General features: G+C 45.8%; 1 protein-coding gene and 1 non-coding gene across 2 annotated transcripts in view; one reads left to right on the forward strand and one right to left on the reverse strand.

Moving 5' to 3' along the window:
* Window positions 1–3,263: 3,263 nt before the first annotated feature.
* Window positions 3,264–3,335, reverse strand: TRNAA-UGC (transfer RNA alanine (anticodon UGC)). Its single transcript has one exon. It is a non-coding gene; the product is annotated as a tRNA-Ala (tRNA).
* Window positions 3,336–6,031: 2,696 nt separating this feature from the next.
* Window positions 6,032–13,819, forward strand: part of SNUPN (snurportin 1) — a 41,963-nt gene continuing 34,175 nt past the window's right edge. Inside the window, exons 1-2 of the mRNA XM_061594992.1 lie at window positions 6,032–6,174; window positions 8,640–8,807. Coding sequence (XP_061450976.1) covers window positions 8,650–8,807 — 158 coding nt within the window. The 5' untranslated portion in view covers window positions 6,032–6,174; window positions 8,640–8,649. The remainder of the gene's footprint in view (window positions 6,175–8,639; window positions 8,808–13,819) is intronic.

Raw genomic sequence — 13,819 nt, forward strand, 5'->3', positions numbered from 1 at the left:
AGACAGGTTTACAGCCATGTTGCTCACCTCCGTCTGGTTCAATCAATCAAGCTGCCCTCTCTGGAACTCCGTCTGCCGTTCAGACCAGCAACTTACTCCGGTGTAATGCGCTGTGGAGCGTAACCATCCTCTGCTACCACTGTTGGTGTGTGTGCGTTGTTGTGTGAAACAGCATACATTACGTTGGAGTTAAGTTGAGCAAGAAACTTCTTCAGAGTATGTTAAGAGTCTTTATTGAAAGACATTAAGGCCAGAGGCTTAAGAGTAAATACATGTAGAGATTCTTCAGTCACCCCCCTTCTGGTACATCTCTCTCCATAGATAAACACAAAAGACAGCCTCTCAGCTCAGAGGCATAATTCAGAAGAAAACAACACACAGACTCTGTTAGAACTTTCCCAGTCGCTATCAGATGGCTACCATAGCAACGGCCCTGGCAGTCCGTTCCCAGACAGGGCATAGACATAACTCCCCCTTAACCACAGTTACGTCTTCAAACTTGCAGGCTTCATGGAAAACTACTAGAGACAGTAATGCCTACTGGTCACCAGCCCAAGCATGGGCCTTTTCCATGGTAGCCCCCCAGCTGTGGAATGCTCTCTCCAGGGAGGCATGCCTGGCGCCTTCTCTATCCATCTTTAGGCACCAGGCAAAGACCTTCCTTTTCACTCAGGCCTTTGATATGCTGTCGTTGTCCTTTTTGTTTGGGTTTTAAATTTTGTATAGTGTGTTTTTAAAACGTGTTGTAAGTCACCTAGAGATCACTAGGTATGAGGAAACTAACTAACTAAATAAATTGTATCAATATTTTCAGTATCCTAAATTGGGGAAGGACTGTAGCTTAGTGGTAGAGCATCTGCCTTGCATACAGGTTCAGTCCCCAACATCTCCAGGTAGGGCTGGGCGAGATTCCCTGCCTGAAACCCTGGAGAGCTGCTGCCAGTCAGTGTAGACAATACTGAGCTCAATGGACCAATGACTTGACTCAGAATAAGACAGCTTCCTATGTTCCTATAATTTTATAACTATCATAAGAACATGCGATTTTATACCAGGTCAGGCCATTTATCCACTCTAGGTCAGTCTTTTCTGCTCTGACTGGCAGCAGCTCTCCAAAGAACGAACATAAGAAGAGCCTGGCTGCTGGGTCAGGCCGGTGGCCCATCTAGTCCAGCACCCTGCTCTCACAGTGGCCAGCCGGATGCCTATGGGGAGCTTGCAAGCAGGACTTGAGTATACCATCTTATGCCCTAGGCATTCGGAGGGTGTCTTCCCCATCCCCTGTCTGCTACCTTGCTAACTGGAGATGTCAGGGACTGGTCTTGTGCATGTTAAACATGCTGAACTATGGCCCATTCCTGTGGTCAGCAACAGTGATAGGGAGATGCATGGGGAAAGGTAGGGATTAGCTGGGTTCCGTCTATGCTGATTGGCAGCAGCTCTCCAGGGGTTAATCAAGCAGAATTCTTTGCCATCACCTTTGCGCTGGAGATGCCAGCAAGTGAACGTGGGACCTTCTGCGTGTCAAGTATGTGCTCTGCCACAGAGCTGTCGGCCCCTTCCCTAAATTATGAACATACGATGCTATCATTTTTGTTAATTAGTTTTTAATAGCAAATTTATCATAGAAAAGAAAAAGAAAATGAAAAACTGAGAAACGCTGTCAGCTCACATTAAAGAGACAACAAGCATAAGTACGTCCATCTTAAATTAAATACAAGTGAGCCAGATGTCCAAACAGGCATTCACATCAGACTAAGGTTTATGGGAAATATGTTCAAATTTAGCAAGGGTAGTGATGTCCTCAGACCATTGCATACTAGACGGTGGGTGTTTATCCTTCTAGGCTTGAAGTATACATCTCTTAGTGACCGTAACATATAATGTTCTCTTAACAAGTCAGACCATTTATTGCAAGCAATTAATACACAGCTTTGTTTAGGAACTATTTAAATAATAAATGGAAAACTTTCATTTAAAGCAATTGTTTAAATGGTGCTCCTTCCCTTTCCCTTGGTGATTTACATATTTATTTGCATTTATTTAACAGAATTTGTATACCACTTAATTGTAAATAAAACCTCTGAACAATTTAAAAATTACTCTGCGGTTTTCTATATGCAGGGAACAGGAATGGGATATGGAGAGAGATTCTTTCATAAAATCATCCACCTGCAGTCTAAAGTAGTAGGCCAGACACTGAACGATCACATGAGTGACACCTGAAGCTGACTCAGCACCCTAAATGCGTACCACAAAATCGTGAGCATGTTTATTTGCGAGTTCCACTGAGTTCACTGGGTTTTTACTCTTAAGAAGCGTAACGTTGCCTGCCAAGAGATGCATTGTTGCTCTATTCATAATATTGAATAGTTGCTTTTGTTGCTGTTATGTTACTGTTTTATTGCAATTGTTGTTTTTGAGATGTATTTCTGTCCACCTTCTTGTAAGCCGCATTGAGCACAATTTTTTGTGGAAAGATGGCACACAAATAAAATGATGAGTGAATGACTGTACAAGGTGGTAGCCTTACCACCTGATCCTGTTTACTCAGAACTAATCCTTGTTGCACTGTTGTGTTTACATCTAGGTAACCATGCATAGGATTTAAGTTTTTTTGAGATATATAAGTATTTTTGTTTAAGTGAGACTTGGTTCCAAGTAAATGTGTTTTAGGGATTTAAGTTGGACTGGCTTGAATATTAATCGTATATGCTAAAACAAAGAACTAATTCATGAAGTGTGGTCCTTGGGTACCCCAAATGGCAGTTGTGGGGGAACCCTATGGTTTGCAAAAATACAAAAACACTTTGCGGGTGGGAACCCTGCCAGTGTAATCCTATGCACATTTTCTCAGAAATAAGCTCTACTGTGTTCATGGGGCCTTGCTCCCAAATACCTGTGTATAGAATTGTAGTTTAAGGGAAGGGGGAGGAAATCCAAAAAACAGCCCAAAAAGGATTGAGCATTCTCAATGGGCATGGAATGCTGACTGGCTGGGGAGGAGGGGCAAACGGAAGTCTGGCAGTGGGATGGAATGGAGAATCCTGGAACAGGGCATAGCTGTCACGCTGAACAAGAGCACTCCTTGCCGCAACATTTTGTTGCGGTCTCACATGTTATTTTATGCTACATTTTTAGGAAGGAACATAAGAAGTTGTCTTATAACAAATCAGACCGTTGGTCTGTCTATCTCAGCATTGTCTACTCTGACTGGTAGCAGCTGTCCAGGATTTCAGACAGGAGTCTCTCCCAGCCCTATCTGGAGATGCCAGGGATTGAACCTGGGACCTTCTGCATGCAAAGCAGATGCTCTACCACTGGGCTACATCCCCTCCCCTTCCTCTAATGTTGAAATATATGATTCTCTCCCTGCTGCCATTTTACCCTTACAACAATCATGTGACTTGAGATAGTCTAGGCCGTGAGTCAGCAGGCTCAAGGCAGCGTCATGGCGGAATGGGGAATTTTAACCCAAACCTTCCCGTCCATGAGTTAAATCCAAAGTTAATCCTACTCAGAGTAGACCCACTGAAATTAATGGGTGTGGTTAACTTTGGTGGATTAATTTCAGTGGGTCTACTCTGAGTAGATTTAACTTTAGCTTGAATCCCAAGTCTCCATCCAGTACACTACACTGGCTTTCTCCATCCATTTGGCAGAGAATGTTATGCGATTCAGGTTCCAACACTGGTCACATCCGCACCTTACATTTAAAGTGCTATTATAACACTGTTAGTTATGGCTTCCTCCAAACAGTCCTGGGAAATGTAGTTTATTAAAGGTGCTGAGAGTTGTGCCACTCACAGAGCTGCAATTATTATTAGCATTATTACATTTATATCCCACCTTTCCTCTAAGCTCAAAGTGGCATACAAACATGGTTTTTCACCTCCTGATTGTGTCTTCACAAGAACTCTGTGAGGTAGGTTAGGCTGAGAGACAGTGACTAGCTAAGATCACCCAGTGAGCTTCATGGTCAAGTGAGGTTTTGAACCCTGGTCTCCCAGTCTAATCACTACACCACCCTGGCTCTCAGGGAAGAGGGATTGATTGTTAACCTACTCTGGAAAGTGTAGCTCTGTGAGGGAAACAGGAATCTCCTAACTCCTCTCAGCACCAAACAACAAACTACAGTACTCAAGTCTACATATTAAGACATTTCCTCTTGTTTCCAATGTTCTTGGATAAGACTGCATCTCTGTTGTAATAATTGTGCTTATCTGAACTGAAGTGCTTTGCAACTGATTTCAATTCCAATACATAGCCATATCTAGCTAATTTAGATTGTAAACTAAAGATTGTAAGCTAAAGGCTCATGACTATTGATGGTGGTATAGAAATGATTTAATATTATTATCATTATCATTAACAACAACAACAACAATGTGGAACCTAGAAGCCTTATACTGAGTCAATCCACTTTCACATCAAATCATAGTAATACCATTAACAATAATGTGAAAAGAGTATGGCAGTTAGGAAAGTTATATATTGATGCACACATTTTGTGTTTGCAGTTCAGATTCTGGGGAAGCAACTGGCAGCACCATCCCTATGTATGTTTCATCAGCAGTAACTCTGTCTGTATTCTAGGTGCTTGGGATTGCAATATCCAATTGCAAGCTTGTGTACCCTTACTTCAGAGGTAGCTCCACTGAACTCAGTAGAGCTTACTTCTGAGTACTGTAAATATGGTTAGGATCAGGCTGTGTCTCCCACCTTGCTTTGCTCACAGTCTATTTTCCCTCTTTGCAAAATGTGCTCTGGTTACGTTGCCAGAGGCAGTATGCTTCCGAATAACTGCCAGAGGAGACAGTGCTCTTGTGCTCAGGTCCTGCTTGCAGGCTTCCCATAATGGGCATCTGGCTTGCCACTCTGAGAAGAGGATGCTGGACTAGGTGGGCCACTGGCCTGATCCAACAGGCTCTTCTTATGTTCTGAACAGCCCTCTCCCCACCTGTGCTCCCTGGCAACTGGTATGCAGAGGCATACCGCCTCCAACACTGAAGATACCGCACAGTCATAGGGCAATTTACACAGAATCATAGAATCATACATCATTGGCTTTGCATACAGAATGCCTTTGATTCAGTCCCTGGCATCTCCAGTTTAAAGGATCTCAGGTGGAAGGACTGGGAGACATCTGCCTTTGCCTGAAACCCTGGAGAACCACAGCCAGTACAGGGCTAGAGGGACTAATGGTATGTCTGACAAACTATATGGCCTTTTTTATGGATCGCTGGCAGGACACCAGGTATGGCAAGTGAGCCATGGTTGAGCCATGGTAAAACTGTGGAATTCACTCCTACAGGAGACAGTGATGGCCACTAGCTTGGATGGTTTTGAAAGAGGACTAGAGAAATACATTGAGAGTAAGCTATGATTGCCTACTAGGCAGTAGTGTAATGGCAAATTGATGCTACTAGGCAGTACGGTAGTAGCAAATTCAGAAGTGCAGGGTCACCTCATAAAAGCCACGTCCCCTTGTAAGATTATACAACCTATTATAGAACACTCCTTTAGATTAGAAGACTCTTCTCAATGGCTAATACACTCCCCTTTCATGATTATTGGCTCATAGGATGCTCGAAACATAGGGACCTGGCTCCGCAAAAAGCAAGGAGTCTGAGACTCACTCACTCCCACCCCCGACCCTTTACGACTACACCCCTGCTAGGCACGATAGCTTTGCTCTTCCTCGGCTGTCGGTGGCAGCATGCTTCTGAATACCAGATACTGGAAACGACAAGAAGGGAGAATGCCCTTGCACTCAGGACCGATCCTCCTTGCAAGCTTCCCACAGGCATCTGGTTAGCCACTGCGAAAATAAGATGTTGATCCACCAGCCGGACTCTTCTTGCGTTTTTATGTAGGGATGAAAATAAAACACCACCTTAAATAAGCAGCCGACAGGCGGAGCAGATAATTACTCAGTGCGCATGCGTCTCCACGAGGATAGCCGGCGGCGGGTAGAGCGAGATAGGCGTGCTTTAGGCGGAGCTATGATTAGCCCATGCTAATCTTACGTCATGCCCAGCGACGAATTCCGGAGAAGAGGTGAGTCGGCCCTGATGTGACGTAAGCAGCGGGAATGTTTGGGCTGCTCGCTGGCGCTAGTTCTTGAAATTCGTCGGTTCGAGTCTTGCGAAGAGTACAACGAAGGGTGGCCGGGTAAGTGGGGACAGGCTGTGGAGAAGCGAGGCTGTTTCTCCAGTCTCTAATTTCCCTACCCTCGGTTCAGATTCTTAGTTAATGTGGTATATTAACGAGACAGATTAATTGGTTGATTAATGAGCGGTGAGTTCATAGCTTGGCTATTCCGGGGTGGGAGATATCAGGAGATAGCCAGACCCACACACTTTTTGCACACCTGCTTTGCTGCTGTGGATCCACCCTCCAACAGGAGATGTGACAGCAAGGAAGAGGTTCCTCTGAGGATGTGCAGAGCGTGTTCTCTCTCACACCTCTCCTGCGTAACTGCAGGTATCCCCTACACAGGTGAAATTTGATGGCTGGGAATCCTCACAAATTAGAACCCTTTCACTCTCATCTTTGCATCATTCTTTGCATTCATGAAATATTTACTTCAAATTTTGGAAAAAAATGTGTGTTTTTCTCTCTCTCTGTGTGTGTGTATTTCTACCTATTGGAGAGAACACTTTCTGCTTCTGATGAAGTGGACAGATTTGTTATTTCTGGATTACAGCCCACCTCATTGGATGCCTGCAAGATCTGCTCTGTGAATGATTTGGTGTGGTCCACCTGAAGGACTGCCTTCACCCGTATAATCCTGCTCATGCATTAAGATACACCTTGGGGCTTCTTTCTTTCTTTCTTTCTTTCTTTCTTTCTTTCTTTCTTTCTTTCTTTCTTTCTTTCTCTTGTATACCACTTTCTATTTCAAAAAATCTCAAAGTGGTTTACATTTCAACAAAAATCAATATAAATTCTACATTGAATACAGTTGCTAATAATAAGAAAAACAATAATCTGCATTTTAAGTAACATAATTGAGCAATAAATCTCTAAACAATGTACATAACATGAAAACAAAGTAAATCATATACAAAACAAAGAATATAACTAAAATATGTCTAAAAATTCACATGAATTTACAGTAAAAGTATGTATACAATATCTTAAGCCTGTTTTGATTTGAATTAACTATTGAGAGGATTAACTATTGATGCCATTAAAGGATGGGGCCTTTTCAGTGATGGCCCCAAAACTATGGAAATCCCTTCCTGTGGTTTTATACCTTGCCCCTTCGACAAGAGCTTCTGCCAGAGTTGACTAGATGCTTATTACAGTTATATATCTCTACATATGCAAATATTTGTCAAATGCATGAAGAGTTGTCCTTATAGTTAGCAAATTGCCTCTCTCCCCCCTCCCTTGCATACATGCATGCACACACATTTTAAAAATGTAATCATTGGGGACAAAAGACTGCAAAATGCAGTACATTGTCCATTTCATAGCTTTTTGGGCCCACTATGTTATGTTTATGTGTCATGGACTGGCAACCAGATGTCTTACGGTATCACTTGCTATAAGTTCTGTTTTGATTTCAGTAAGGGAAGGAGGTAGGTAGTAAGATTCAAAAGCCCTGCTCTTGGATATTGCATACCTTGTACATAGGCATGCAGGCCTCCCTAGATATGCCATTCCTGATGGGCCACTATTCTTGTTTAGAGGGTTGTGTATTTTGGCTTGGATGTCCCTGATTGTTAATGATTAATCTTGTAAACATAATGGCTACAAGGACCCTCCATCTTCAGAGGCAGTCTGCCTCTTCATACCATTTGCTGGGGTCGGATGTGGAGGAAATAGCAGAAGGCTGTTTCCTTCATGCTGTTCTTGTGGGCTTCCCAGAAGTGTTTGACTAGCCATTGTGGGAAGCAAGATGGCCTCTTGGTCCGGCCCAGCGAGGCAGTCCTAATATATTTATGAAAGGCTAGATAAAGTTACAAGTCTCTGCACAGGTCATAAGGATCATGGATAAGAATGGAAAATCAATGCTCAGATCAAGGGTGGGGGGTGACTTTCAGCCCAAGGGCCACATTCTCATCAGGGCAACTTTCCAAGGGCCACATGCCAGTGGTGGATGAGGCCAGAGGCAAAAGTGTCTGGACCGGTGATTGTAAATTTTACCTTAATAAAGTAGGCTAGTTTGCACACATGCTCCCGCAACCCTCTCTGTCTCTCTCCACCTTCCAGAGAAGCAAGAGGCATTATCAGACATCAAGGACACATTCCAACCCAAAACACTTGGAGGGGTGAAGCAGGGCCAGTGAGGGGTGTGTCCTGGGGAGAGTTCCAAAGGCCAGATTGAGAGGCTTGGAGGGCCACATTTGGCCCAAAGGCCTGAATTACTCCATTCGTGACTCGGAGACAGCCTTCCTCTGAATTTAAGTTGCTCGGCAGCAAACAATGGGGATGGGCTGTTGGCCTCGTCTGTGGCCTTTCGGCTACCTGGAGGTATTCTGGCTCCAGGGAAACAGGATGGGAGACTAGATGGGCCTCCAGCATGGCTTTGGTGGTGTCTGCATTGTTCAAGCCTACCCTGAGCAGGAAGAAATGAATTTTGCTCCATCTAAACATTTTATTCTGATTTTCTTTCTCTCTGCTGCCAGACAGGGAAAAATGGAAGAGCTGAGCCAAGCTCTCACCTCCAGCTTTGCTATCTCCCAGGACCTCAACAGCACAGCGGCCCCCCACCCCCGCCTGGCACAGTATAAATCAAAGTACAGTTCCTTGGAACAGGCCGAAAGAAGACGACGGCTCCTTGAGTATCAGAAGACGTAAGGGGCTTTTCTAAATGGCTAGGTTTCCATATCAGCATTGGAGTGTTAAGGTTTCTTTGTTGCGCAGCTCTGAATTGGGGCTCTCACAAAGAATCTCTCTGATTCTTCATATTTTTTCCTTCTCATTTTAGAACTTAAGATTGGTTATCAGCCCACTGAGTGTTTGGGGAGGGAGGGGAGAAGTAGCTTTTATCTGCTGCAAATATGCCTATGTAAGGCTTTTCAGTTACACAGGTCTCTTCACCTGGCGTAAGCTGATGGAGCTGAAACTGCTTGCTGGAACATTTCTGTGCACCTCAGAAGCTTGCATGTAGTAACTGAGGGATAGCCAACATGGTGCCCTCCTTATCTTGTAGGCTCCAACTCTCATCAGCCCCAGCCAGCATGGCCAATGGTCAGGAATGTAGTCCAGAAGCATCTGGAGGGAAGTTCCTCATCTCTGCTTTGAAGCGTCAAGTATGACATGCAACAAGATTACTGCAGGAGCAGCCAATATAGGGCACTCTAGGAGTCATTAGAGTACAACTCTCATCATTCCTGACCGCTGATAGTTGAGCAACATCTGGAGGACCACAGATTCTCTGTCCCTGCTTTAGAATGTGCTCAAAGCACCTTGCATATGTTACTTACTTTTATTTAGTTCATTAACTTATATACCACTTCATCTTTCAACAGAAATCTGAGGGTTTTCATATCCCCACAAAATAAAAAGAATTAGTGTAAAAAGACAATACAAATTCCACATTCACAACTGAAGAGTACTAATAGTAATTCCACGTTTTAAGTAACATAATTAAACAATAAAAAACACAAAACAGTGTACATAACTTTGATGTAGTGCTTAGAATGCTGGACGAGGACCTGGAAGACTATGGTTCGAATCCCCATTCAGCCATGAAGCTTCCTGGGTGCTCTTAGGATGAGAGAATCAGTGACTGCCCAAACCTACCTCACAGGGTGTTTTGACAATGAAATGGAGAAGGGGAGAAATATGTCTGCCACCGTGAGCTTCTTGGAGGAAAATGGCATATTTATTTATTTGATTTATATCCTGTCCTGCCTACCAGCAGGAGCCCAGGGCAGCAAACAAAAGCACTAAAAACACTTTAAAACATCATAAAAACAGACTTTAAAATACATTAAAACAAAATGGAAATGGACTGCCTTCAAGTAGATCCTGACTTATGGCTACCCTATGATTAGGGTTTTCATAGTAAGCGGTATTCAGAGGGGGTTTACCGTTGCCTCCCTCTGAGGCTAGTCCTCCCCAGCTGGCTAGGACCTGCTCAGCTTGCCACAGCTGCACAAGCCAGTCCCTTCCTTGCCCGCAACTGTCAGCTGGGGGGCAACTGGGCTCCTTGGGACTATGCAGCTTGCCCACAGCTGCACAGGTGGCAGGGCATGTAACCCCTGAGCCACTCACTGTGGGGGTGATCTTTAGCTGGCCCTTGACACCCAGGAGACACGAGTGGGAATTTGAACTCACAGGCTCTGGACTCACAGCCAGGCTCTCTTCCCCACTGTGCTATACCAGCCTACATTAAAACAAAACAACTTTAAAAAGTTTTTTAAAAGCTTTGAAGACATATTTAAAAAAAAGGTTTAAAAATTGTTTTTAAAAAAGGTTTAAAAACATGTTAAAAAGCAATTCCAACACAGAAGCAGACTGCTATAATAACTTAATAACTTAAAAGGCTTGTTGAAAGAGGAAGGTCTTCAATAGGTGCTGAAAAGATAACACAGATGGCGCCTGTCTGATATTTAAGGGTAGGGAGTTCCACACGGGAGGTGGCGCCACACTAAAGGTCCGTTTCCTATGTTGTGCAGAACAGACCTGATAAGACGGTGTCTGCAGGAGGCCCTCACTTGCAGAGCGCAGCAATCAACTGGGTCTGTATGGGGGATAAGATGGTCATTCAGGTATCCTGGTCCCAAGCTGTATAGGACTTTGTACACCAATACTAGAAACTTGAACTTTGCCTGGTAGCAAATGGGCAGCCAGTGCAATTCTTTCAGCAGCAGGGTGACATGTTGATGATACCCTGCCCCAGTGAGCAGTCTTGCTGCTGCATTTTGCACCAGCTGCAGCTTCTGGACCAACCTCAAGGGCAGCCCCACATAGAGTGCATTACAGTAATCCAGCCTAGAGGTTACCAGTGTGTGGATAACAGTGGTCAGGCTATCCCAGTCCAGAAACAGCCACAGCTGTCTTACCAGGCGAAGCTGGTAAAAGGCACTCCTAGCTACTGAGGTCACCGGGGCCTCTAGCGACAAAGATGTATCTAGGAGCACCCCCAGACTACGAACCTGCTCTTTCAGAGGGAGTATGACCCTATCCAAAGCAGGCAACTGACCAATTCTCTGAACTTGGGAACCACCAACCCACAGTGCCTCTGTCTTGCTAAGATTCAGACTCAGTTTATTGGCCCGAGTCCAGCCCACCACTGAGTCCAGGCAGGAGTCAAGGGCTTGCACAGCCTCTCCCGATTCAGGTGTTATGGAGAAATAGAGCTGGCTATCATCAGCATACTGCTGACACCTTGCCCCAATTATCCTGATGACCGCTCCCAAGGGCTTCATATAGATGTTAAACAGCATGAGGGACAAGATGGTACCCTGCGGCACTCCACAGCACAACTGCCAGGGGGCCAAAAGACAATCACCCAATGCTATTCTCTAAAAACGACCCTGGAGATAGGATCAGAACCACTGTAAAACAGTGCCTCCGATACCCATCTCACCAAGTCGGCCCAGAAGGATACCATGGTGAATGGTATCAAAAGCCACTGAGAGATCAAGTAAGAATAACAGGGTCGCACTCCCCCTGTCCTTCTCCCGATAAAGGTCATCCATCAGGCTGATTCAGTCCCATAACCAGGCCTTAACGCAGACTGGAACGGGTCAAGATAATCTGTTTCATCCAAGAGTACTTGCAAGAATACTTACCGTGCCACAACCCTCTCAATCACCTTCCCTAAGAAGGGGGTATTTGTGACCGGTCGGTAATTGTCACAGACCAATGGGTCCAGGGTGGGCTTTTTCAGGAGCAGTCTGATCACTGCCTCTTTCAGGGCAGCTGGAACCACACTCCCTCCTGTAGTGATGCGTTGACCACACCCTGGATCCACTCGGTCAATCCCCCTCTGCAAGCTTTAATCCAAGAAGGGCAAGGGTCAAGAGGACATGTTGCTGGCCACATCATTGCAAGCACCTTGTCCATGTCATCAGGCCGCATCAACTGAAACCATTCTTAAGAAGTTGCAGCAGACGTTGCACTGGACGCCTCATTGGAGACTACAGTAGATGTGGATGGGGCATCAAGACTGCTACGGAGGTGAGCAACTTTACCCTCAAAGTGCCTTGCAAACAATTCACAGTGGGCCTCCGAAGACTCCATTTCCTGGAGTTGATGTCAACAGACCCCTGATAATATGGAAAAGCTCCACTGGACTGCTACTTGAGGATCCGATGGAGGCAGAGAAGTAGGCCTTCTTTGCCGCCCTCACTGCCACACAGTAGACATGGTTATGATGTTTTACTCTTTCGCCACTTGCGCTCTAGCTGTCTTCCAGCCTGTTTCATTGCCTTTAGCTCACTGGTGTACCAAGGTGCAAACTGGGCTCCACAATGCTGGAGAGGGCGCTCAGGGGCAACTGTGTCAAGTACCTGACGCGCCTCGCTGTTCCACAGCATGACAAGGGCTTCAACAGGGTCACCTGCTCTATCTACTAGGAACTCCCCCAGGGCATTCACGAATCCAGTGGATTCCATTAGTCTGCAGGGGCAGACCATCTTAATCTGTCCACCACCCCTGCAGGGAAGGAATAGAGCCATAAGTCTAAACTTCACCAGCAAGTGGTCTGACCATGACAATGGGGTGACATCCACCCCCCCAATCTCCAGACCACCCCTTCATCTGGAGCAAAAGCCAAGTCGAGGGTGTGCCCTACCCTATGTATTGGGCCGGTGACAACTTGAGACAGCCCCATGGTCATCCTGGAGGCCACGAAGTTCTGAGCTGCAATGCTAGAGGCAGCTTCAGCATGGACATTGAAATCACCCAGGACTATTGTTCCGGGCTCCTGCAATACCACAGCCAAGATGGCCACCACCAGCTCTGTCAGAGAACCTGCTGGGCAGCAGGGTGGACGATACTCCAGCAGCAACGCTAGTTTCCTGTTTCCTTGGCCCAACACCAGGTGCAGGCCCTCACAGCCAGCTCCCAGGCAGAGTGGTTTCCTGGTGACAGAGATGGAAGTTCTGTACACCACAGCAGCTCCTCCCCCCCCCATCCCTGCAGCCTGCAGGTCTTGGTAATACACACCAAATTGGCACCTTCATCCACGATCAAATCATGGATGAGTATGGTCTTATTGTGTACTCATCTGGCGTTAAACAACACACACAGGCCAGTGGGTACAGCAGATGCGCAACAAGGCACCCATCCATGAGAGGAGTAGGAGTGGGAGGGAGGAACAAGGCGTAGATAGAGTTGCCCTCAACTTCTATGGTAATTCACCCCCCCATGGCTGTACTTCGCTGTACCCATGGTCACTGAAACTAGGGTGACATCACCCATGTCCCTCCTTACTAAGACTGCTCATAAACACCTGATACGGACCCAACAAGAGCCCACCAACAAAACCTACCTGAGCCAATTATCCCAGTAGGCCTCTGCGAGAATTGGCAACAGTCAGACCCACTCAATATTTTTCACACAGGGCATATCTACTCCCCCTCTGTCTCACACCCAGGGAGGGCCAGCCTTCTGCCAGTTACAGACTCTCACTCTGAAGGCATCTGGTGACTTTCTCCTATCATTCAGTTCACTGCACAGGCTCTCACCCTGCGCAGGAACTACACATGAGCCATACGCCCTCCCTACTACCAATCTCCCCCAGATTGGGTAGGAAAAAAGAAAGAAAAATAGAAAAGGGTAGCACCCTCGGGACTCCCTAAGGGGCTCCTAAGGGCAGCCAAGCTTATATGCCTCTTGACCCAGCCAGGAG

This window comes from Rhineura floridana, chromosome 14 (assembly GCF_030035675.1).
Source record: "Rhineura floridana isolate rRhiFlo1 chromosome 14, rRhiFlo1.hap2, whole genome shotgun sequence".
NCBI classification, from domain to species: domain Eukaryota; kingdom Metazoa; phylum Chordata; class Lepidosauria; order Squamata; family Rhineuridae; genus Rhineura; species Rhineura floridana.